The sequence below is a fragment of the Gobius niger genome, assembly GCF_951799975.1.
Source record: "Gobius niger genome assembly, chromosome: 2".
Taxonomy (NCBI): Eukaryota; Metazoa; Chordata; class Actinopteri; order Gobiiformes; family Gobiidae; genus Gobius; species Gobius niger.
In genome coordinates, this window is record NC_136853.1 from 19,676,029 (window position 1) to 19,702,706 (window position 26,678).

The 26,678-nt window shown below is 41.3% G+C and overlaps 1 protein-coding gene across 1 annotated transcript in view; it reads right to left on the minus strand.

The window, feature by feature from the left end:
- Nucleotides 1-1,391: 1,391 nt before the first annotated feature.
- astn2 (astrotactin 2) overlaps nucleotides 1,392-26,678 on the minus strand; it is a 294,590-nt gene continuing 269,303 nt past the window's right edge. Inside the window, exons 20-23 of the mRNA XM_079580868.1 lie at nucleotides 22,000-22,141; nucleotides 9,866-9,966; nucleotides 9,057-9,240; nucleotides 1,392-2,584 (exon numbers count right to left, since the gene is read on the minus strand). Of these exons, the coding sequence (XP_079436994.1) occupies nucleotides 2,353-2,584; nucleotides 9,057-9,240; nucleotides 9,866-9,966; nucleotides 22,000-22,141 (659 nt within the window). The 3' untranslated portion in view covers nucleotides 1,392-2,352. The remainder of the gene's footprint in view (nucleotides 2,585-9,056; nucleotides 9,241-9,865; nucleotides 9,967-21,999; nucleotides 22,142-26,678) is intronic.

The window sequence follows — 26,678 nt, forward strand, 5'->3', positions numbered from 1 at the left end:
TCGAGGTATGATTCGCCTCCATTGAAAACATTTATCGCTTTATATTAACAGAGCTTGATCCAAATATTTGGACATTGTTCAACTTCAGTTTGCTTATTTTTTTAACAAATGAAGCCTGTCTCCAGCGCAGTCTGCGTTGACTCAAGATGATCAAAAGCAGTTCAAATTACATCAGACTTATCAACGAGTCACAACACACATTTCAGTCAGATGTCCAATCAGTTCAAGAGATCCTCAGCTTCAGCTCATTCATTTTGTAATTATATTCATTTATTACTATTACTATTACTATTTCCATCATCCAGTATTTCTTAATGTCTAGATAGGTGTGTAAGAGGTTACTGGGATTGTGCCAACACCAACCTGAATGATATTCTACCTTTCCATGGCCTCAGTTCCGCTATAGAGGCATGGCTGGACTAAGTTATTATTTTGTGTTTCGTTTAGTTATTGGTTGTTTTATCAGAATGCAAAGTGCAGAGGTAACATATATCATCATATATATTTACGTATATGGTAACGAAATGCATTTTATATAAAGCCCAGTGTCATAAAAGCAGGGAGCCTAGAGCACTGGCTTCCTGTTCTCCAGACAGTATACACACTGACCTGCACGTAATAAAGGCAAAACATAACCTATAACTTCCACTGGTCAGTCCTCTCGTAATGTGAACCCAGACCAGAAAAGGAGCCGCCAGCTTCTGAAAATATTTGTAGAAAGTGTTAAAGCAGGAGAAGAGGAAACTATTTTACCTGGGTAATTTTTATGGAAGAATTTAAACGTCTCATAAAAATAATGAATAAAATGTGAACATCTGCTGTAGTAAAAGCTTAGACGGATTTTTTTATGTCCAAGAAAAAGAAAAAAAACAGCTTTTATATACACTTTTAATATTTCACATTCGTCAGAAAAGACAATCAAAGCCACATATTAATAATAATATACAGATATTTTCTTTACAGTCCAAATAAATTATGGAAATATTAAAAAAGCATTGTTTGTCTTCATTTAATATTCATGGCTTAGAAGTTATGAACGTCAAAGAACATCCAGTGTTTGGACAGACCAAATTCCCTTTTTCCTGTGGATCATTTCCATTATAATGCGTTAACTTTCTGTGAGGCAACCATTTATAATTGCATTACAATGTTGTCAACAATGGTACATTGGCACATTTAAAATCGTAGATAAACTCATACCCAAACCAAACCTGTTTGTTATGTTGCAACAGACAGACAATTTTAGGTAAAACAAAAAAGTTCCTGCTTATATGTGACAGCAGCTACGTTTACACGGTACAAAAAAGTCAGGTACCTGAAGTAATCAGATAACCCGACAATCAGATCTGATGCTTTGATTTAACTTTTCATTTTCGTTAGAAATTCTTTATTCTATCTTTTACTCTTTGTGACATTAGTTTGGCCTTTTTGCTTTACTTTCCTGATTAGTTTATGAACCTGTGAAAGGGGGATTATATCAAAAACAGATGATATCAGACAATGCTGTTTATATGCCACTTCAATAATCTGAGAACTCCAGAAATCAGATCATGATCAGATTTGTGGTGTGCGTGTAAACGTAGCGAGTGAGAGAAGATAGTTTGACCCTACTGATGATGTGGTTTCATAATGGTAATAGTAGGTTTAGTTCAAATACATCTGAAACAGAAGAAGTCAAATCTGTGCTTTTTAATCTACACTGGAGTTATGAGTCTTGGTAATAAAAGCGAATTCAAGTAAAACCTTGAACACCCAACCTTCCTATTTCACAGACTACTTGCTTTGATTTACTAAAATTCAAAATGTAATACCACTGGATGCATGGATAAGATTAGGGAATTTACTATGAGCACAAACCATGACGCTGTCTTTGTTTGCATAAACATAACAGGCTGCTTTTAACAAACCTGTTGCTGTAGCGCTTCGGCGACACATCAAATGAATATGTTTGAATGTATTTCATTCAAAAGGGCTTGAGGACTGTCTTTGATGTGAATGTCATTTTTAAAAGGCTTTTAATCCTCCATTTTTCATTCTTAAAATTAAAGGCAAATAAGTTATGCTAAAGTCGTTCTTTTTGCTTTTTCTTTTCACATATTCCAACAAGCTTCAAAGCACCAAAAAAGAACTACAATATACATTCAATGTATTGAAGCCAGCACTTTGTAGGCTGTAAGATATTTTACACTGCAGTCTATTATTGATATGTATGATCACTGGCATTCTGCATTTACAAAATATGCTCCACTAAAAACAGTCTTGTGGCTTTGAACAATGCCCAGTGATAGTGAGGTGTTTGGCCTCTCCTCAGGTTCAAAAGTGAGAGGTACTTCTTAAGCAGCTCTCCCAGTCTCATCGCAGTTTGGTGCTGCTGTACGTGTTGCGCTGTACGGAGATGAGCTTTTCCATGCAGGGCAAGTGGCTATCATGCAGAGAGGGCGTGGTGTCAGCTGGTGCTCTATCCTCACCGTGACAGAACACATAGGCCACAGTGTCAGTGCGGCTCTGGATGTGGGAGCTACGCAGGAGTGAGCGGCAGTAGTTACTGAGGTGGTCCACTCGGCGGAGGATTAGGTTGGCTTTCCTGTGGACAGAAAGGAAAGATTAATTGTAGGGTCAACGAGTTCTAGTAACAATTCAATCTTATATGTTTATGTCTGACTTTCACAGCATGTCTTGTCTGGGTCTTTCTCAAAAATAGGCGGTATGATGGTGGTGCAGATAGTGCTCTTGCCTCACAGCAAGACCATACTGGGTTCAATTCTCAGACCAGCTTTTCTCTACTCAACCAGCAAAAAAGTACACTCAATCGCAGGGTAACAACAACAGGGCACACCTACCAAGGCTGGAAACTGAGCAGTACTGGAACAGTGATGCACAGTGGCTGGTTGCTCTGAATAGAGTCCAGTCACCATCAAAGTGGCAGACATCCAAGAAAGAGTCTCAGGTATGAAACACCAGGCCAGCACCAGGCCCTGACATTATCCACACTTACAGGCTAAAGAAACTCACTGCACTCCATGAGCGCCTGGGAATAGGACTCACCCCAATGCCTTACCGAAGGACGCACAATCCTGATCTTGAAGAATCCCTCAAAAGGTACAGATCGGCCAATCAACAAATGGCTGTCCACATGAGCAGGAACATGTCTCCACAGGAAATGATGTCACTTCTAAAGGACAACGCTAACTTAAACTGATCCAAACTAACCCTAGACCTAACCCTACCCTTAAGGATAGGGAAGTTTACAAAAGGCAACTTACTGAGATTCAGTGAAATAAAAAAGTGGAAAAAGTGAAGGCGATATAATTTCATGTGGAGCTCCACTAGCCATGTGACTCTAAAGAAACTCTAGAAAATACCAGAGGAGCCAAACTCGGATCCTCTTCTTCTGCGCAGTATCTTCTTTGCTGTTTCTTGAACTGCACATTTCTCAACTGAGATGTTTGATGTTGGATCTGCTGTAGCCACTCCTCCAGTTTGTGGGCTACTGCCCTGAATGCCCAACGACCATGGGCACTACTGGTGCCTTCATCCTTCTCCAGGTCTTCTGTGAGCCCCTGGTATTTCTCTGCTTTCTTGTTTTCCTTTTTCTTGTTGTTGCAATCACTTGCCCCCTCCTGGAACCGCCACCTTAATGTGGGGAAGGGGGTTGAGCACCCGAATGATCCTCGGAGCTATATTGTCAAGGGCTTTGTGCCCTTGGTAAGGTCTCCCATGGCAAACAGGTCCTTGGTGACGGGTCAGACAAAGAGCGGTTCAGAAGCCCCTTATGAGAGACCAACAGGCCCGGTTTGAACCATGAAGCCGTCCTTCTGTGGACCCACCACCTGCAGGAGGAGCCATAAGGGGCTGGTGCAATGTGATTTGGGCAGCTCCAACAGCTGCCCCCACGACCCGGAGACGGACAAGTGAAAGAAAATGAATGGATGGCAATCACTTGCAACCATAAAGCTTTCCACTGCTCTTTGTTCACCGCCGCAATGTCCAGTTGGTTTGCCATTACCATCCCGTTTGTATCTGAAAGTCCCACAGGATCTCGGCTCAGTCATTCGACCACCTTTGGAGGTGTTTCCCACTTTGACCTTGGGGTTTCCAGGCCATACTCTGCACAGATGTTCATATACATGCAGCCACTTGGTTATAGCGCTGCAAGGAAACTTATCCTGCCAGCAACTTAAACCATGCAGTTATGTGCTGGGCTGTCTCATTTGCCTCTTCGGGGTCTTGTCTGGTGTGATAGATCTGGGCCTCTATTGGTCTGGTGCACAAGCCCTGCTCCTGTGCAGCCATGATGAACCTCTGTGATGTCCTTCAGTCCAGCTCTTTCAAGCCATTGGTAGGATTTCTTGATATTCGACTTGTCCTTCCATGATGGGACCTCCAGCACTTCATCTTCTGTTCTCCATTGTCTGAGACATTCACTGAGCACGCCATCTGTACATATGGATCATGTACTAATGGATATACAGTATATATTATTTTAATCTTTTACATTATCAATATCACATACAGTATAAGTAAAAAGGCCACAGCAAAGGTTTGGGCAGAGTTAGTGCCTTGTAGCCCCCATTATGGCGAGAATCACAGCTTTAATTGACCTGTAGTATATGTTTGGTGCAGTCCTCACAAAGTCAAAATGACCGTAAGGGTAAAACAGTGGCCTGTAATTCATGATCTTAAAATCCATTAAGATTTTTTTCCCTTTACCCCTATATGTTAGTCTAGTTTAACATATGGTGATGCTGTGTTGCAAAAATGGTGTCTACCAGAGTGTTCTTCTTCTTCTTCTTCTTCTTCTTCTTCTTCTTCTTCTTCTTCTTCTTCTTCTTACTAATGCCTGATGCCTTAATAATAATATAAGCGTTACCAAAAATAGATTTAAAACAGAAATCCGTTCGCAAGAAAACTTATGTTCTCTTGTGTCACCAAAATCAAACAGGTTAATTTAGAAAAGTATGACATTGTACCTTTAAGTCGCCATAAAATTATCAGCAATAACTTGTGCCACGACTTCAAATTAAAATGGTGCAAATGAGCCACAAACTGAGAGGTATTTTACGAGAAGGCATGGGCCAGACGTGGCTCCCTGCAGCTGCTAAAACACCTCCCTGTGCCCTTGGCTGAACTTGGTGATAAGATATTTTTTTCGGGTGAATGAGAAAGCGCCTATAGTTTCATACCAAATGGCCCAGCAAATCTAAAAGTGGACCGCCTAATTAGCATAAACACTGGTTAAAGTGTGGCTCCACACCCACCTGATTGCACGCTACTGTTTACTGCAGTTATAAGTACTAAACAACAAACCAAAACTAGCACAGAACTAGAAAATCATAAAACCACACTTTCCATTGTTTAAATAGAACTCAATAAAAATATACTCTATCAGCCTCCTTTAACATAATATGCAGTTACTGAACTCTTTAATTAGTGTAGTGGAATATTCTTCAATATTTTTTGCAAATGCATTTCCTAACCTTATCAAAATGTTTGTAAATGTCTGTTTCAAGATGGACTGTCGAGGGTTTTTGAGTTCCCACAAACAGGCCTTGAATCCACTGGTGCATTGGACTTATTGTGTGGCAGTTCTGGTACGATCGGGTGGATTTTAAAAATTTCGGACAACAATAACTTTTATTGCTACATTGTTAACAGTATGGTAACTACCTACCTGTACATCCGGGTGTGCTGATATACATTATTTGCACTGTATTATCAAACTGGCTTTACCAGGTCAAAATCTCCTATCTACTGGAGGTTGTGAATGTGCACAATTTGTCCCGCTGTCAGTGTATTTTGTCAAATGTATCACATGTGGAATGTGCTGGTAATGATTGTGTAAAGCACCGAAGGCGGTCGTCTGACGTGAGCTCAACTACAAAAATGTTGTCTTCGGGCTGTAAAGCACTTGTTTTTGACATGATGGAGCCATATGTCGGGTCAGGTCAGTATCCGTGAGGAAGCCTCAGTCAACTTTTCCACACATACATGAAAAAAGTTGATAGAATAACATTGCATTATAACCGTCAGTTGTCGGGCCCAAGGCGCTTAAATGAGGAAAACACACTCACAGCGAAGGGGCAGAATTCCATTTGTTTTGAGAAGCTGTGTCTGCAGAGCATCAACATCTGTCTTTAGTTAGGCAAGGGCTACAGACATTCACTGCTCTCATTTGCTGCAAACGGGAGAAACACTTTTCTAATTTCCTTTACATTCTTACGTCTGAAACTGCACAGAAAAATAAGGCCTTGCCAAGGGAGTCTCAAGAAAATGTAACATTTATTTAATATGGCATTGGTAAATCAATCTATTGATGAGAGAATACAAAATAAATGTTAATGGTTTGAATATATACATATATAGTGCTTTTCCACCTACATTAGGCACTCAAAGTGTAGTAAAATAAAGTCCATCTTTTACAGTGAAAATCTGTTATTTGATCACAAAATGAATGAATATCTATTACTAAAACACCTCCCTGTGCCCTTGGCTGAGCTTGGTGATAAGCTACAAATATGATACTTTTACATTGGTAAATTTGTTCCTGTATTATGTTTATGTTATGTTATTACATACAATAACATAGATTTAACACAATCACTGAAACTAATGCAATTTGTCATGACAGTCTCTACAGAAAACCTATTGAAACTCAGACAAATGTGTGAAAATAATACAGAGCAATCTAATAGTGGCTTTTAGGGGGAGATAAACCAGTCTATGTAGGGCATTAGCAGAACAATAGTGTGGTGTAAAAGACTTGGACTTGTAAGAACTGCGGAGGACATTTGGGGGCTCCAGGAATCGGACGGCGCTGGCAAGACTGCTGAGTGCTTACGTTTCACTTGGCCATTCTGTTACCTTTTAAAAGGCACCACCAATAGAGCTGCCTTGTAAATTACCCCAATGAGGCTCAACCCTGCCAACTTGAAGCAGTAAATAACCCATGCTCGCTCATCCAAAAGCCTCCCCTCCCCTCTGTCTGCCCCCCAGCTGCCCACACACAAACAGCACAAACACACCAGCACCGACCACCCTAGTCCTGTATGTTTGTCCCACGCCGGCCAATCCGCGCCTCCCACTGCTCTTTACCAATCAGCAGCAAGCAAATCTCAAGGAAAGTATTTCTGCTAATACTACATTTTCATGATTTTTAGCTGTGGGGGATGGACTGTCTAAAATATTGTATTAGCATTAGATCGAGAGCAGAGGTGTCCTAACTTGTATCTAATGCATGATTTAAAAATGTTGCCTTTAATGTTTTAGTAACCTTTAAAGTTATATCTGTATTATGCAAGACTTAAGAGCTTCAACTGCTTATAGCTGAAATATTATAAAAAAAGCTTAATCAGTGCAGTTACATGTAGAGTCTAGTCCGACTACGCCAAGAATCGAATGGGGGTCGGCTTTCCGTGAAAACCTGTCAAGAAAGTCCAGGCCCTTGTCAGCTCCATGGTACCACGACTCCCGGCCAGATGGGGGCGGTGAACAGGCACACCACTTACAATCATTTCAGGTTCACCTCTTAGAAACAACAGACTGTTGCGGAGCGACACTATCAAGCGCCACTTGCAGACAGGGCCGTAGAAATACTGAACACGATGTACATGGGGATGATGAGCGTTCAGAAATTGCTCTCTTCTCCCTCTCCCTGCCCCCCAACACTCAGTGCCCGCGGAGTGAAGTTCTGTCCGAAACCGACCAATCAGTGAGAAGTGCCTGATCAGCTCCTTTACAACGAGTCACCATTGCTGCTGACCTAACAGGTGTGTGTGTCAGAATGCACATTTGAACAACTACTCTGCGGGGCGAGAGAAAGTGTGCCTGAAAGTCACTGCTCCAAGTCTCCGATGAGCGAACCTCCAAAGGTGCCCTCACTGGGGATAGAGTGGAAGGGGGTCGGCCGGGGGATGGGAGAAGGGAATGGTTTCGGAAAGGCCCGGAGAGATTGCAATGTGCCTCCACCAGCAACAAGCCATCCATGTCCCGTGGATCATTCCATAAACTGTGCGGTTTGAAGGACCACAGTGTAGATTGCTTTTGGACGCCTCAAGTCCTGATTGAGAGTTCTTGCACTGTCATTGCACTGAACATTTGCGAAGTTCCTAAAGCTGTTCTCTGTCAGATGTGCCATTAATGAAGATGTATTACAATGAAAGAGCAACCATTTTTTTGCCACATAAGCTGAGAAGGTGTGAACTGGTCCTCTTTGTACGCAAACAGAGCAGTGGACAGTCAATACATAACACTAACGGTATTTATTATTATGAAATGCTTTTAGAATAGTTCTTAAAATGCATGTGTTTTCTTGGAGCTTTTGCACCTATGAACTCCATCTCGTCCTCGGTCCAGTAGTGACAAGACTTGCTTGAAGATGCCATCTCAGAGGCTAAATCCCCGGTGTTCACTATCAGCAAATATTGTTAGCATCAGGTTGACTTCTGAGTTGCTACCGGACTTTGCAGGCGGGGGGTTGGGGGCTGAGAAGCATGCACCCACCCACAGCACAGCACTGCTAGAATCGGGCCCGGGCAGTCGTTTGGGGAAAAGTCAAATGACGATTTTCATGTTGAGCTCATGGAAAACCGGAGGAAATAGACAAGGCTGGGGAAATCGACTTGCCTGCCGCCCATGTAACAGCACTGACAAATGGTTATGTAAGCAAAGCACTTTATCTGTAAATAATTAACATTTTAACTTCGAATGTAAATATGTGAATCAAGGTGCATGAATACCCTATTTGATGGTACGATTGTAAACAGTTCATCTTGAGAGGATTGCTGAGGGGTGCACTCTGTTTCTTTCAGTAGCTCCGTTTTGTTTTTTATCTCAAGTCGGTCCACAAAGAGGAATCCCCATAAAAAGCGTCAGCGAAGTCAAGTCCTGGTGGCACGACATATAGCGCACATGTTTTGACAAAGAAAGCAATGAGAAACAGACTGAACGGTGCTGTTGGAACGAGCCCACTATATAACAAGTTTAGGAAAAGTTCACCACGATGAGGATCATATCTTGGGTTTATGAAGTATGTAAATATGCATAGTGGCTTGTCTCACCTCGGCCCCAACTCGTCCTCACTGCGCCACACAAAGTCTCCAAACTTCTCATAATGGGAGTTGTAGTGGTGCTGCACACGGTAGAGCAGTGGAGGTGAGACCTCCATCAGAGTGTTGTAGGCCATCTGCTGCTCCTTCCCACTGGTGTAGCCGTTGTACAAGTTATACACCTTATCTGCAACCTCTGAGGGAAATCAAGGAGAAATACATAGTTATACAAGTGTCAAATAGTCCATGATCGTTTGAGATGAATCCAGATATTGAAAAAAAAGATTTGTAGTCTGAGAGGACAGCTTCTTCTCATTCATTACTGAGGTATATTATTATTGATTTTAGATAGACTATAGATCAAGCATAGCCTAACGATCCTCTGTTAAGATGTTCTTTAAAGCAGACAAAACAATTCTCCCTACAACCTCCCTTACAGTGCTTTTAACTGAATTCAAAGCAGTACTAAGTAACTTGTTTATCTCAATAAATCCATTCCGTAGTCCCTGTGGGTGTAATACAAGTGTTAATGGGATCATCATCTCCCCCTGGTGTCTCTGGCCAGAAAACCACAATTGCGTTTCACTGCCTACGGGTCGGAGTCACCAATACACACTAATGGAATCACGAAGAAGAAGCTAACAGGCTAACGGGCAAAGCTAACTGCGGGCTAGCAACACTTAAACAGCCAAGTTTGATTGAAAAAAATATCTCCATCAGGCATGAGTTATTTAGTACTGCTTTAAGGAGAAATATTGAATGGCCGGGGTATGCTTGACCATACTTGGTTCTCAAATCAAACAAATAAAGATTTCTAATACCTTCAGCTCGCCGGTCGTCTACCACTGGACAGGAAGTGCGCACCGAAACGAAACTAGCGTCAGACAAGCTCCCCCGGCTATCCACAGCGTGCAGAGTGAACCTGTATCAACACACAGAATCATATAAAACGTCATTCATGTACAGTTGATAACACTCTCACAAAACCAAGCCTTATCCCTTCAGTGCGCCTTAATTAGTTTTTCAGAAAGTAATTTCTCAGTACAAAACAGCCACGAGGAGCTGTTTAACATCATCGCAAAGGTCGGGTGTGCCGTGGTTGTCTTTAAGGGTAGCATGTGACGTCTGCTTACTCTAGATTTCCAGACCCAAGTGACTCAGGCCACATTTGATTACCGACAATACATCATCGCATCGGATCACAAAATGGCAGTGCAGGAGTGGGGCCTTTAATTCAAATTGAGAGGTAACTCAGTCTGACTCTGCCAGCAAGTACAGAGTCAGACATCGAGCACGACTCCAATAACCTATGAGGACAACACGACTGTATTTCAAAATGTCAAACATCCCTTTTTGGACGAGCTGTGCCAGAATTCAGGAGCACCCATTGAATACAGCGTAGCAAACAGTGCAGGACAGCATTACAGTCCCCATGTTTAGAGGGGTGATGAAGAGTGGAAAAATATCAACCTTTCAAAAAATAAGCCAATTCTGTGTTAATCTCCCAGATATGAAAGTATGTTTATGGAAGATTACAATGCAAGGTATAGTCTGTTGTATTTGCTATACTAGGCAGCACTTCATAGTATATTTCAGTGATAAAGTTGAGAAAGCAAGGAGACAAATATCACAAATGATTTCTGGGGTGAGAGCTGCTCATAGAGGGGTTAAAGAGAGATACTGTGTAATGTGAAAGAATGAAATATCATATTTGTGGCTTTTCTACCATTTGTTTTTTTTTCTCTGGAATGAAGTAAATGAACTGCTGAGAAATGTGTTTTCCCAGATATGAAAGACTGAGCTTTCAGCAGCATTTCCACAGTTAACCCGATAAAAACAAACAAATGACTGGAAACCAACCACAACAACTCCATGAAAAAGTATCGAAGAGTCAGCTGACATTCCTATTACAATAGTCACAAACATATTTCAAAATGTTTGTTCTTCTTCCGAAAACCAGTTGCTTATTTTATGTTGTTGAGAATGCATTTGGGGTTGTGAGTGTAACCTGAGCTGAGTGGACATTGTTCACATAGTTGGTCCCGTCTTGTTGTCCGTCGGGTGGATGTGGTATTCCCCCACCAGCCTCATAAAAGAAAGACAGGCTTGGTCACCATGCAGAGCAAAACAACAGCCATGTAACACGCACACGCGAAGAATTATAGGGCCATATACAAAGAGGTGGGATAGTGATCGACAATTTGTAAAAAAAAAAAAGAAAAAAAAGGAAAAAAATCAGCTTTGAAGCCCGAAAAGGAGTGCATGGACTTTATTGGGGTTTTGGTGCGGCAACTCACCCCTTCAGTCCCAATGATATGTGCAATTATCCATGTACCTCAAATGTACCTTTAAAGCACACATTCATTCAGAAAATCATACCAACTACTACTGTATATGAACTGCATGAAGATTACTTTATTTTACACTACCTTAATACATTGTACCTAACTACATTTAGTACAATGTGATGTGCCCTGTAACAATGTGTAATAAGTTGTACCTATGTAGTACGTACACAATGGAATAACTTGTATTAGTACTTTGTAAGTACATAATATAATAGGACACGAGACCCTTAAGGTGAGGGCTTAAGGTTAGAGTCAGAGTCATGTCTTATTACATTATGTACCTACAAACTACAAATACATATTATTCCATTGTGTATCTAACACATAGGTACAAATTATTACACATTGTTACAGAGCACATTACATTGTACTCAATTTAGTTAGGCACAATGCATCAAAGGTAGTGTAAAATAAAGTGCTACCAAAAAAAGTAAAACCTTTTCATGTCCTCATTTTCACTTGATTAAATTACTGTAATGCCCTTTACTGTGGCCTCGATAAAAAGAAATCCAAATGGTCCAGTCCCCCTGCACTGGTTGCCAGTAACATTTACGTAGAATCTATTTTAAAATTTCGCTTATTACTTTTAAAGCCTTGAAAGGCAGAGGCCCTCCTTGCATGCAGAATATATGCTCACTCCCCCGTGCCGTGAGGTCTCAGTCAGGGCCTTCAGTAGCAACCTGTTCTCATGTGCTCAAATTGAATGACAATATATGTTAGAAAGGCGTGTGAATAAAGCACCTTTTTTTATGTGTGTTGTGTACGTCATGCTGTATTAACAACGGAAACTAAGGTCGCAGTGCCTCTGCTCCCAAACAACCTCCATCCTCTGCCTCAACCAAAATCATACGACCACAAAGCCTTCTCCTCTATAGCATTACTCATTCTTATTCCTCTTCATATTATGTTCCATTTCAAATTTCTCATTTTGATTTTAGCTCTCATCTTGTGGTGACGCCATCTCCCACTTTCTGGTTGACCTCCCCTTCACATCTGCCTCTAGTGGAGATCTGCACCTATTTTCAGTCAGTTGTGTCATGGTTCCCCCAGTCACTCACATAGTTGCCAATTTATACATGGTTATACACAGCCTTCACTCATTGGTTCAGGTGTAGATACCTGGGTGAAACTCAACAAACAGAAAGTGCAGCCTTTCACAGCTCACGTCAGTAGACCCAAACATCTAGTTCATATGGGAGGATAGGAAGAATAATCTTGTTCTTAGACACTAGGTGATTACACACACAGATATAAGATATAACTCAGATTAATGGTGGTGTAAATTGACAATGTTACCATAAAAATAAGCATAGTCCAGTAATTTAATGAGACAGGAGAGCGACGGGCCAAAAGCCCGCCCGGGACGTAGAGTGAGACAAAGTGCCACAGGATCATTAGGGCAGTATTTTTGGCTATGGTGGGAGTTTCCGTGACATCAGCATTTGCTCTCACCTCAGTAAAGTGAGCTTGAGAGATACATCAAAGCCACAGGCAATCATCTCAATGTGGAGAATAGAATGCCGGCTTAAAGATTCGCATCACATCAAAATCAACAGATCAGACAGGTATTTAACGGTTGCATCAGTGCCCATTTGTAAGTATTCATCTCCCAGTAACAGCACCTGAAAGATAAAGTACCAACACATCCACCAGTACAATAGATACTCTAGTATTCACATTCAGAATTCACACAGAAGTCTGTGATTTCCATAGACAGACTGGTTACCCAGAGTGTGACTGGCTCTGGATATGCCAGAGAGTCCTGAGGTGTGTGAGGTATGGTTATTGACACGTATAATTCCTCTGATCCAAATGTCTGGGCTCAGGAAAGGCATTTCAAACCACAGTTGGCGCTTGTCATAAAGCTTCCTCCTTTTTTAATTTATTTTTTTGTCTTTATGGTGTAGTAGAGGTGGTTATGTTGCTCCAAATTCAGATGATGTTTTTGAATCCTCTTCCTCCTCCAGTAGCCACTCAAACACATCGCTCTTCCGCACCTGCCTCCAAAGGCAGTAATCGAATGCACGTGCGCGCATTTCACATTGACAATACACAGTAACAGTACCACCGCAGGGTCCGCATGAGGTGTGTACGCACCATTATTCCTGACTGAGCGCCTTTGAGGAAACATCTACAAAGTTATGATGGAACAGGTGAACAGCGAACTTATGACTCATGCTTTCTCATGATGTATCATCAAAACGTGCACAGACCCCACTGATTTCATAAGGATGAAGGACTTTAAAGGACGTGGGACAGACCCGTGGAGCCTTTTTAATGGACAGCGCTCTGGGCTGCAGTTCACTGTAGAGCCAAGGGAATCTGTCTTTATAACCCGCACATCATCAAAACAACCCAGTTATTATTATCTTTTTAAGCCAGAGACAAACATTTGTAAATGTTCAGAACACCCGGTGGTGCGGAAAGTGCATTATATTGTTCTGCGCAAAAGTTTACACCTGCTTCTCCAACGTACACATTTCTTGCAGACTTTTATTTCACATAGTCGAGATAAATCCGACAGCACTCGCTAAACGCAATCATTTGCACTTTTCCTGCCACAAATTTTGCGCATTGTAGCAAAATGGCCTTAATTTGCATATTCATCAAGATCCACGCGTCAACTCTGCACTGCGGACTTTGCCGTTTTAAGAAACGCAAATATCAACTGCACTTGCTTTTTGCTCCACTTTAGCACACTCTACTGTGTTTGTACGTGTTAAACACTTAGTTAATGACCCCTTTAGTGTTTTCATATTTTGAAATAAATGTTCTCTAAGAAGGGCTTGCAACCGGCTGAAAAAGGTCTCCTCACCAGTGGCAAACCCACAGATTGAGAAGCACTCATATATGTGAATGAACATTCTGACCTGCTGAATGGGAAGAATATGAGGAATATTGGAGCTTCTGTGCTAGAATTACCAACAAGCTTGTAAATACAAGAACACATTCTTGGAATTGTTACTATTTTGTTTCTGCGATGGAGATGAGTTAAATGATGGTTGTGGCTGTAGAGAGTGGGACATTTAACTGCAGATCCAGTCTCATTCTTTAGGACTTCTGCTAGACAGAAAACACACAATGCAATCACAGTAAGCTCAAAAACACATTTTGTTGATAATTTATGTAGCAGATATTTCCAGCAAGGGAATTTTAGGATAGTCCACAGTGTTTTAGCATTCTAGCAGAAGTTGATTGACATACAATATCAAGTACTTGGTAATAATCATACAATGGAAAATCTGGAAAAGTAAATGTTGAATAATCCAATTACCCCCTCCTTTCCATTAATCCTCCGCAAATAAGAATACCACACTCTGTCTATACATCAGTCACACAAGGACACCATCTTCCTTTGAAAACAGCCTGATATACAGTTGTGTCAATAACGTGGACACACCTTGATGGATTTTTTTTGGTCCATTTCTCAAAGAATATGAGTGAGAACACAAAAACCTTTTTTTCACTCATGGTCAGTGATGTTGTGAAAAAAAATGTGCGAACACAAATCAAATCACCATAACAAAATAAAATACCAAAATGACACTGTTGAAAAGTTTATGAATGAACTGCACGTTTGAGTGCTTCAATGATATCGAGGACAGGAGACGCCCACTAACAGGACCTTGACTTTATTCTGCTGGGGCCAGCAGCAGGTTCATTTGGCCTTGTGCTTTGGATCAGTGTCTTGTTGGAACATCCAAGTGTGACCCATGTGCAGCTTTCGGGCTATGAGCGCGAATCCTCCTCCAGTAGTTTTGGATAAAATGCAGCATTCATCCTGCCATCAATTTTGACGACGTTTCCAGTGCCTTGGTAACTCACACATCCACAAAACATCAGTGAACCACCTCCATATTTCACAGCAGGAATGGTGCACCGTTCATCACAGGCCTTGTTGACAACAAGGCATATTACATAAAGAACCTTCTCCGCAACTACCACAAAAGACTCCAAGCTGTCATTGATGCTAAAGGGTTGCCTGGAAACCAGACTCACAAAAAATGTTTTTGTGTTTTCATTCATATTCTTTGAGGCATGGCCCCCAAAAAAGTGTGTAAACTTTTGAGCACAACTGTATGTCTAAAGCTAGCCTTGTTGTAGATCTGGAGATGGTAACGTGTATGTGTAGGCTGAAGAGAATATTGAGTGGTTGCAAATAATTAACTGATAGGAGTGGCAACTATGGGGGATTTTAAGGGGTTAAGAGGAGACATTGCCAAAAATAGACAGAAGTAATTAAACAAGTAATCAGGACAAAGCTTGACGCCTCTGACTAAACACTCTCTACAACACTCTCAGCAGCCGGAGATGTACTGGAGGATAAATACAGTTAAAATTCTTTTTTTTAAACTATTAACCAGCAGAGTGGTTAGTGCTATTTACCAGGAAAGTGATTGAGGGTCTTACAATTGATTCTCTTTGAATACACCAAAATTCTCCCATGCACTGAATCTAAAGAGAAGTCAATTTCCAGTTACTCCCACAAATTATCAAGGCATATCTACAGTAATGTCAGCTTTGTAAAAATATATTCAGCATGTAATCCACCTATGGATATGCTCCTGCGAATCAAATAAGAGTAGGCAAAGGTTCACAGGAAATATGCTTTTGTTCATAATAAGAGTAAAAGCTTAGCTCCTCTCAGTACATAAAAGTAAGTAAATACAACCAACTGCATTGTGGTAAAGATATGATTGTCTTTTCAGGAACAGAACATTTAACTTTTTGAATATCTTCTTGTGCCCAGCACAGTAGCCTCAGTCTTCAGTTGACATGGAAATGCCAGGCCTCAGCCTTGTTTATTTTTATTTTATTTTATTGACCCTTATTTAACCAGGATAGTCCCACTGAGATTAAGAGTCTCTTTTCAGGGGAGTCCTGGCCCCAGAGGGGAATCTATTGTACATGTTTTTAGTGGTAGGGGAAACCGGAGTACCCGGAGGAAACCTACGCAGACACGGGGAGAACATGCAAACTCCACACAGAAAGGCCCCGTCCAGGTGGGAATCGAACCCAGGACCTTCTAGCTGTGAGTGCTAACCGCTGCGCCACCGTGCCGCCTTGTAATGATGGAGTGCGAGGCCGACACCAGTGGAGCTCTTATCAGAATGTTGATTAAGAAAGGCAGAGTTGGCTACAAACAGATGTGCCCACAGACGTAATTTCGACGTAAATTCTGCCCTTATCTGGAAAACAACATTGTACAGAATGCCTAACACAGATAACAGGGCTACAAAGTCAGAATGGAGAGGCTTGTAACAGGTCTTTGTTAGGAAATCTGACAGAGGCCTCTGTTGGCACTGCATATTGCAGTCAGAAAATGGGCGACCAATTCATTTATTAGTATCTTCAGTTTATTGAATAAACACATTTTATTTGCAGATTATATCAGCTTTTCTTTTCACATAAATGCACTTAAGATCATTTGCAATGTATGAGAGTATAGAGGAGAAAGAAACCATCCCATTACATACTTACATCATTCACAGTTTAGCCAGAAGGAATGTGACTTCAAGAAAAATCAATCTATTAATTAAACTTTATTGTCCCTCAAAGTGCAGACTTGTACAGTGCACTAGTGCAAGAGGGAAAAGAACATTTAAAAAGCCTGGTCAACCAACCAGACAGATGATGCACATGAGCAGAACCAGAGGAGATTGTGATTACAGAACAGATGAGAGTATTTTTAGTGAACATTTGATTCTTTCTGGGAGAGGGAGGGGTGACATGTTGTATTACATTATGCAACATTAATTATTTTTGATTTGATTGCATGAATGTTGCATACTATAAACCCAAAATGATCATTCAACATAAAATAATTTATTGCATCAGTCTTGATGACAGTGAACTACTAAATAGAGGTTGCCACAACTAACCCTGTGCCTTTCGTCCGGTGTGACCAAAGTGCTAAAGCATTAACGTTCCACAATAACTCGCTGTAGTGATAAATATCTGATAAACCTTCGATGTCTTAAAACATCTCCTTCTCTGTCCAGAACTAACAAAAAAACAACAGCAGCAGCTTTTATCACATGGAGACTCCGTGTACTGCCACGCTTAACTCAAGCCAGCTGTTGTTCAGGAGAAGGTAACAAAATTCACCCCCGGAAACAAAAGAACATTTTCAGTGGGAATTGTAGACACCCATGGGAGGATGTGGTCTAACTGCTCAGTCATTGTTGTTTGGAAAAGGATGCAAACATGACCACAATATAATGTTTAATGAATGCTTTGATAATGGGAAACATTGTACTCATAAAATGTGGTCAGAGACAAGAATAAAGTCAACTTGGTTACAATGCATTTCCAGTCCAACAGACAAGCTAGAGACAAACAGACTGAACAACACAGGTAAGCCTAAGGATGCACTCACGCTTGTCCATACCAAGTGTCCAACAGGGCTCGGACAGCTCCTAAAGTGTAGTCGTGCTGCGTGAGTGCGACTGGTCACAGCTCGGTTCCGGACTTTAGGTATCTCATGCATGTGCACAAAGCAGCTGTCGGTAAAAAAAAAGTGAGAAAAGGCTATATTTAAAACTCGTGTCACTGTGTAGCTCCTACCTCTAGATGAGTGACGAGAGCGTGCAGCAGCGGTAGTGTGATGCCTCTCGCTCTTGTATCCTCGTCTGCATCATAGTCTAAAACTCATCAGAGGAGCGCATCTCACCAACAGGGCCCAAAGCGAACACTGTTTCATCCCCGATGGGTCATTTTTTTCTTTCCACCTTTCCGCATTAAACGTGCTGCCGACTTGTAAACAAACAACGCCTCATGGCGACGTGATCAGGCTGCAGCCCGGTGAGTTAGTGCAGGTGTGAGTGCGGGTCATTCGGGGACACAGACCTCCTTCCCAATCGAGCTTCGGCTTAGAGCACACATGTGTGAGCGCAAGTGTAGATAAAACGGTTTAAGAGGAAGCTGCTTGTGAAGTTGAACAAGATATGAGTTCTAAGTACCATGCCCGAGAGCTAAGATAATAGGCCCCTCCACATTTATGCTTTGTACCGCTGCCCCTTGGATTAATGAATGGACGGACGCCCTAACCGCTGAGCCACACTCACACCAAGAGCCACATGTATTGCATTTAATATTGTATCGTGGACTCATAAACACTCATAAAAAATCGACTTAATTAAACATCTGGAAAATAGAAAAAATCTAAATAACACTAACAACAGAACATATTTCTGGATTTGATCTTACATTTCTACTCTTGCCCTTAACCTGTTTCCATAAAAGCAATAAAACGATCCATCAAGCACACTAAACTGTATTAAACATATACTGAAAACACTTGTAGTAGTAATGTTTGGCCAGTAAATAGTGCACTTTTGAAATTGTACACTTTCGATGATGGGATGATGGTCTACATTTTCTGCAATCTGTGTTTCAATTGTGGAGTTTTGGATTAATTTATTTCACTTTTGTAACTTTTTATATGGGTCATAATGAGTCTTCATTCCATAATAGTTTAAACTATCTCTATGCTTTTAAAATACTTAGCACATACAAACCTCACAAAGTACAACTTACTTTGCTTCCTAGAATGAAAGCCGTGCTGCAAGTTACAGTGCTACAAAAATTGTCTACAAAGTGCTGTATATAAGGCAAATAACTAAACTATAACTATAAATGTTTGACACCTTGTTAAGTGGTGATGTCATCACTTTTCTTCCGGGTCCAATGGAACTCAACCCTATTCACTACAAGGGGATTTCAGTGATTTTAGCTTCACACAATGTGTTTTCTGACATAAAATGCAATTATTGATTTCATACACTCACAATGAAGGCTTATTTTAAATGTGTTCATTTTGAGTGGAGAGATTGACACATCATAGTAACAGTATAGTGGCCTTTTATTTGCTCTTATTTCAGCAAGACTTTAAAAGGATGTTTCAGGATTTTTGACATAGGGCCTCATTCCCTAGTTATCCAGAGTGTTGTTGATTTCTGGAGATTGACATATATATATTCTGAATTCATGCAGTCCTTATATTTGAAGAGTTAAGTGGTGCTAGGCTAATGCTAGGCTAGTGCATGTCTATGGTAACTAGCAGTCTGCATTAAAAACCTCTTCAAAATCACCGGGTAGCCCTCCAAAAGTTGTCATATCTGATTTGTAGAAAGCTCCTTTGTGAATGCCACGTGTAGTAATGCGGCCGCAGGTAAACAAACTACTGTAGATCCGGTAACCGAGCAGATCACTCCGCCGCTGCGTAGCTTACAACCAGGAAGCTGATGCTGCTCAAATATAAGTTATTTGAAATGTAAAATACTTATATTTCAAATATTATTCAGTCAACACAGACATGTATATGGGTAGTCTGGTGTTATAAGGGATTTGCCTCAGGTGCACTGTGCTCGGGTCAGACTGTTTTTAATGCAGGCTACTAGTTACCATTTGTGCTAGCCTAGCGCTAGCACCGCTAAACTCTTCAAATATGAGGACTGTATGAATAAAAATAAAAGAATATCTCCAGAAGTCAACAACACTGGCTAACTATAGGAAATTAGGCCCTATGTCAAAAATCCTGCAATATCCCTTTAAGATAAAGCTGCTGTTTTTGCTGTGTGTCTATGGAACTGTCAGAAACAACTCCATTGCAGATGTATTTGTCATCCCATTAAACTCTCATGCCGGGTTCAGACCAAACGTGGCCAACGCCTCCAAAGCGTCAGGTTTACATTGAATGGGGGACGCGCCTCAGGGAGCGTCGAAAGCGCCCGACGCTAGAGTTGGAATTGTTGAACTTTTTGGAGAAATTTGCGAACGTCAACCAACCAGGAGCTTTCCTCAACAGTGTCGTACGTTGTAGTTGAGCCACCTGGGCAGATGCTATGCCAGCCCGCAGATGTGAACAAGTCATGGAGGATTAGCTTCATTGCGAACCGGAGCTACAACAGATCTGGGACTTTTACAAAGACACACATCAGTGTTTCTTTACCTAAACACCCAGGATTAAAAGTGGCGACAAGAAACATTTCAGTGGCTGAATCTGCGCTGGTGATGTGTTTGGGCCTTGATGATGCCCGGAGCATTCCCAAAGCTAATGCTACGAGCTAAAGCTACATAAAGCAACTGTTTTAAGTTTATTGCACACATTTTATCTACAACGGGTCGTAGTTGATCAGTTTTCTTGCATTGACCCCGTGAAAACAAGTATATTGCACTAATAATAACGTCAATAAAGCTGGCAAATACATAAAGCAGCCTTTCTGATGATCACACACTCAGCTGGGCTTGACACATTTGTGGTTTATTACAGACTTTTAGTCAACAATGAGCTGTAGGCAATTGTAACAAGCTAACCGGGCTAACCTAGCCTATAGCCACTAAACACCAGCGGCGTCCAACTGCGGGCTTTGGCCACGATTTTGAAGCCTGAGAAGCGTGCGGTCTGAGCGCTGCATTATGGACAGCGGCCATATTGTTTTCTAATCAGACACACCAACTTATTTGAAGTAAAGTTCGATTTATTAAGCTAAAAAGAATCCTATAGGCTGACACTGTGAAAGAGGTAACAAACAAACAACACAGACACAAAATCAATGATGGATGCATAAACTATTTGGACCTCTCGTTGGTAAAAGACTTAATTTTTTTTCAGACACTGTTCCTGACTCGTCACACACATTTCCCCGAACACTGCACACAGTTTTCTTCATGAGGACTCAAAGCTCTGGCATCAAAAGAGCACTTTGTTTTCAAAATGTGAACTTTGTTGTCCAAGCTTGAGCAGCAGAAGTAAGACACTGCACAGCTGAACACTAAACACTGTTCAATCAGCATGTTCTATATGAAACTGCAATGACACAAAGACTTGATTGTGACAAGGGCTGGGTAACATTAAACAATACTGGTACGGAAAAAAGAAAAGTATCATAAGCAGGTACCGAAAAAAATAAATAAAAAAATACAGTTCTGATGTTCCAGGGACAGCATTTTAGCCCCATATTTTCCCATTCTTTTCTTGAATGTTAGCTCAATTTATTTTTTAATTTTTTATTTTCTCTTTACACATTTTTTCCTTACGTTTTAAATTTTTTAGGCAAAAGTGGGCGGGGCACAATAAGGTGAATACTCATTTGTGCACGGCATAAAAGTATGATAAATGTGTGCTTTTGCAAACCATGACTGTATTCAAGGTTTTGACAGCAGAGTCCTGTTTGTGTGCGGTCAATGGAATTTATTGTCTTAACAATCGATAAAAACTCTAAATACTTATCATACATATAGACTTTATGGTAGAGACGAAGACAATTTTTCTGGGCAAGACCAGTTGATACATCTCTGAAAAAGGGTCAGCTAGAATCTGATATTCACATTTGCTGGTCTTCAGTTTTCCTATGTTTTTTTTTTTAAATGCATTTTTTAAAACAAATGGGAAAGCAGAGACCTGCCCCAATAGTTCTACCGCCTTCCTGTTTTTCTTTTACAACTAATGGTATCTGGAACCATTCAGGTGCGTTTTACATATGGTAAAGACCTTCTGAGAGACTGATGTCCCTTCATACACAGCGGAAGCCATGATAAATCAGTTCTTCTACAGGTTAGGGATTAGAAGAACACATGAAAGATGAAGGAGGCAGTAGACTTACCTATAGAGACTGTCTGGTTCGAGGCACTTGAAGAGCACAGAGTAGAGGAGTGAGTGAGGGTGCTCCCCCGTCCTCCGTCCTGCTAGTATGCACCCCGAACCAAGGCCCGAGAACAGATCTTCCATCAGGCTCAGAACCTCTCCTGGTGCAAATAAAGAACACAGAACACAGATGGGAATGGGTAAATAAACACTGAAATCTGGTACAAACTGTTCATTCCACATACGCTCACTGTTTTCAAAGTCAAACAAAAGACAAGGCAAAAAATTCACTTTCATCATCCTATGCATCAATGAGGCAGGAACTGAACATTTTGTCCCCGCAACCGATGCGTTTGAAAATTCGGGGAAAAACGAGCAGGTGTATTTGGATTAAAGAAAGAAATCTGAATTATGGTGACCCAAGCATCTTCCAAACTGCAGCTCTAGTGAAACGTTACTCCTCTGCAGTGGTCAGCACCTATTAAGAGATGCATCAGAAGCTTTGAAATCTTACCAATAAAAGGAAAATGATGGTGAGTTAGTCTCGGTGAGTGGTGTGTGAAAGGCTCACTACAGTCTGTCTACCCCAAGACAACAACAGGCTACACACAAAGCTTACCAGGACCTTGAGTGACTGGAAAAGCCCAATGCAAGACTAATGCTTTATTTTTTCTATCATTATGATTTATATCATAAAGTTGTACCTGGATGTTACCGTCTGCAATAATTCACCTTATGAGGTAAAATAATAACAACAAATCTATATTTATTGTTAAGGAATGTAGTTCTCATTCCCATAGTGACTTGCAATTGAGTGGTATTGTGCGTTTCACCTCTGCATGGACCGGTGGAAGTCATTTTGCCACTGCCAAATATGCGGCTAAATTAAATATGACTTTTTTTTGGCACAGCGCCCAAAAGCCGGTCTGTCCTGAAAGAAAACAAGATTTGGTTCCTTAATGGGCAGTTGGTGGTGTTACAATGATATCTGAGTGAGCGCCCTGGCGTCTCACAGAAGACTACTTCACAAGTTGTGAAATATCTTTCATGTCAGCTAACGGGAAACGGGGCGCACGCCTGTCCATTTCCACGCATATGCATGGCCCGCAGTTTCCAGTGCTCAGGGGGGTGATGGAAAAAAGCAGAGAGAGCTGTCAAAATAGTTTAAAAGCTTGCGAACGTTTGGATTTCCAACTATTTCTACAAAAGGTAAAGGGCAGCTTCGTTTTAGCTTATGATACACGGGCCAAGATATAAACACAAGGAGTAAGTCTGGCTGCTGGGGCACAGGGGAACGGTGAATAAAGGTTGCGGAGGGGAAGAAAAAAGAAGTGCACGAATGAATGATTTGACCTTTTCACAGAAGGAGCTCTGTGTAGAGGAGGCTTCTTAAACACATTCTTGCACTGTTTAAGCACTGCTCTATAAAAGCTTTCCCTCCATATTCTCCTCCTCCTGTAATGCTATTACAGCGTTTGTTTACTATTAAAAATATTACAACATCACAGATTCGAACCTGCAGACCACCCACACTGTGTTTACCTGTATTACTCAGTCCAGACCATGCTTGGGAACAAAACAATATATACAGCCTATACAGGAGACAATTGTGGCGGATCAAAACATCACTTACATAGATATCATTGACTCTTTCTCAAATATAATGAATTATTCAAAATAAAAAAAATACCAGTCTCTTAAAGGGGCTAGATGCAAGTTAGCCATTTTATACTCACTACTGCCACCTCAAGTCAAATGTGTAACTGCAGCTTCTATATTAAGCTCGTGCATTAGGGCACTTCGGACCTGAATTAACACCTTTTTGAGTGACAGTGCAGGATTTTAGAGGCAGTTGTGATGAACAGGTCTGAGCTCATTCTACACATTAGGACATCGTTGGAACATGTAGGGGGAGGAAAATACTTCATTTTAACATTTTTAAACTCTGTATAGTCCCTTTAACACATCATATAACTTGCCGCAAAGCTGCCTACATACTGCATTTAAGACAGAAGCGTATCTTATAAAACTGACTCCAGCCCTAAACAGTTATTAATAGAGAAGGCCACACGAGGCGTGAGCTGAGCATGTGTCCATGTGTCTCATATACCCATTACATTGTGAGCGGAGCAATTCTGTGGCTCAAGGAGACTAAACAAAAGACAAATGTTGAGCACCGTGGTTCTTCAGTGGCTTATAGCATCATTATTTATTTAGGGAGACAGCAGGACGACACACCAGGTAAAGACATACTGCAGAAAGGCATTAAATGTGGTGCAATAACAGAGATTGTAGTTGCCAAAAGAATGCATATAGCTATGGCAAAGAGGGATAAATTATTATTTAAAAAATGGTAACAGTGATACATAACAACCTAATTTATTTCATTATGTTGTTTAACACATCGAAACGTTTGAGCACACAGAGGTGCAGAATCATAATCTGAAATACTTGATCCCCAATGGAGGAATTTATACTATAATTTAGGATTTATCAAACTAATCCACACCCCATAAGAACTAAATGAGTACACATGAATTAATATCTAGGGTTAGAAAAAGGAACATTCCACACTCTGATGTGAATACATATTTACATTGAGGTAGAGTGTGTTGAGTAGTTTTTTCATAGCACAGAGTTCAGTAGTTCAGTAGTAGTTTGATGGTAACTGGCAGGACTGATTTCCTGTGCCTCTCAGCGGAGCAGTGTGGCAGTAACAGTCTGTTCGTGAAAGAGGTTTTGCGGCACCAGCAGATCCTTCCTCACAACTTGACTGGCCTTTCTGAGGATCCTGTTGAGTCTGTAGTGTCTCACACCTGCAGGCTGCCGCCCCAGCAGACAAGAGCGTACATGATGCTGCTGATAGAACATCCTGAGCATTGTTCGGCAGATGTTGAAGTAGCTCAGCCACCTCAGAAAGCAGAGGGGCCCGATCTTCTGCCTGCCGCAACAACTGTGTTAGTGCAAACTAGTGCAACAAACAGGGCGCTAGTGCTTGCGTGGCCAGGGCACAGGGGCGTGGCTTAGAAAGACAGGGTAGACTGAGGTGTGCTAGCAATAAGAGAAAGCTGCAGGTCGGAGGCGCAGCAGAACCACGACGGTGTGGCGGATTCACCGTGATAGTGCGCCCTCTGCTGGATGCACAACGGTAGTATTTGTTAACATATTTTATGAATTGATTATATTGTTAGGCTTATTTGGAGTAATTTTTTAATACATTGTATGTTTCACAGTTGTATTGTTAGGGTTGGGTTTGTTAAGTCAGAGTCGTTTGGGAACAAAAATAACAAGCAAATAAATTTAAAATTTAAATAGCTAGGTTAAAATTGACGGTCTAGATCCACTGCACCAACAGAGGGGCCACTATCACGCCGAATCCGCTGCACGGTGGATCTACTGCAGCTCCGGGCCTGCAGCTTTCCCCGACCTGCTGCTAGCAGCTGACTGCAACGAGCTCTTGTTGCTTCTTCCCCTTCCCCTTCTCTCTCCTCATCTTCACATTAACATTGCACAGGCTCATGTGCTTCAGCATTTTCCAGCTACCACAGGACATACTACAAACTTTATTCCACTGTGAGTTCAACACTGGCTGTGTCCCGAGACAAAGAGAACAGAGCTGGCACACCCGCACTCATCCACCGCCCTCCCCGCTCACCCCCGTTCCGTGCAAAATATTGGTCAGTAGGAGATGAAAGCTCGGGGAGGGAACGCTCTTGTACATTTACGACAGTGCCTGCTTAACCAAAGTACTTTCCATAAGTGCAATCCTAAAAACGATTTAAATATTGTTGTACCTACCTCGAGGTTTTTAAATGAGGAAAATCAATTACAACTGACCAAAGTGCCATAAAAACAAGAACAACTGATGACAGTATAAATGAACAAGTTTGGGCTTTAGGCTATTGACATGTGTTTGACAAAAATACTTAAATATATCTGTCAAAAAGGGCTATCCAGTCCTCAAAACAGGAGTTCACATCACCATCAAGAAGAGGACATTTGAACCCACCCACAAGCAGTATTTCCTCTTTCCACAATTCTGAGGGGGTTCCACAAGGGTAGGTCTGCGGTCCGTCAACTTTTCTGTCAATACTGTGGGCAAAACAGCACACACAGCTGGCAAACATTAAGGCCCCCAAAATTCTATTATGGTAAAAGCCATTTTGTGTGTTCTCGCTCTTCAACAAAGAGATTAAAACCTGATGGTAAATGCCAGGTGACCTCTTTGGCAAAAGTCAAAAATAATACTAAAGTAATGGGATAAGGACATGGAGAACTTAGAGAAGAGAGGAAAATATTTTGGCTCAAACCAACACATGGCCTTGGAGCAATAATGTAGCAGCTGTGGAGAAGTCATGAAAGTTTATTTGTGCAAAGCGATATCATATACAATCTGTCCAAAGGTTATGGCCACAACAGAAACGGCTCCTGACCTGGACTGACCCACATTTTTAACGACGATGAAAATGAGGAAAAACCCCAAGTTTGAAAAACATTGTCCCTGGTGAGAAACAAAAACAAAGGTGGCTTTAGTGGGATTCATTTTTTTTTTTGCAAGCTTGAAGTGCCAGATGATCCATAGGTGGAAAAAAAGCAATTACAAATAATGTAAACAGTACTATACTTTCCTTGCACATACGATCCAGCAGTAAGCTCGCAGTAAAACGCTGTGGTGCAGTGGTATTGCATCGAATGTTA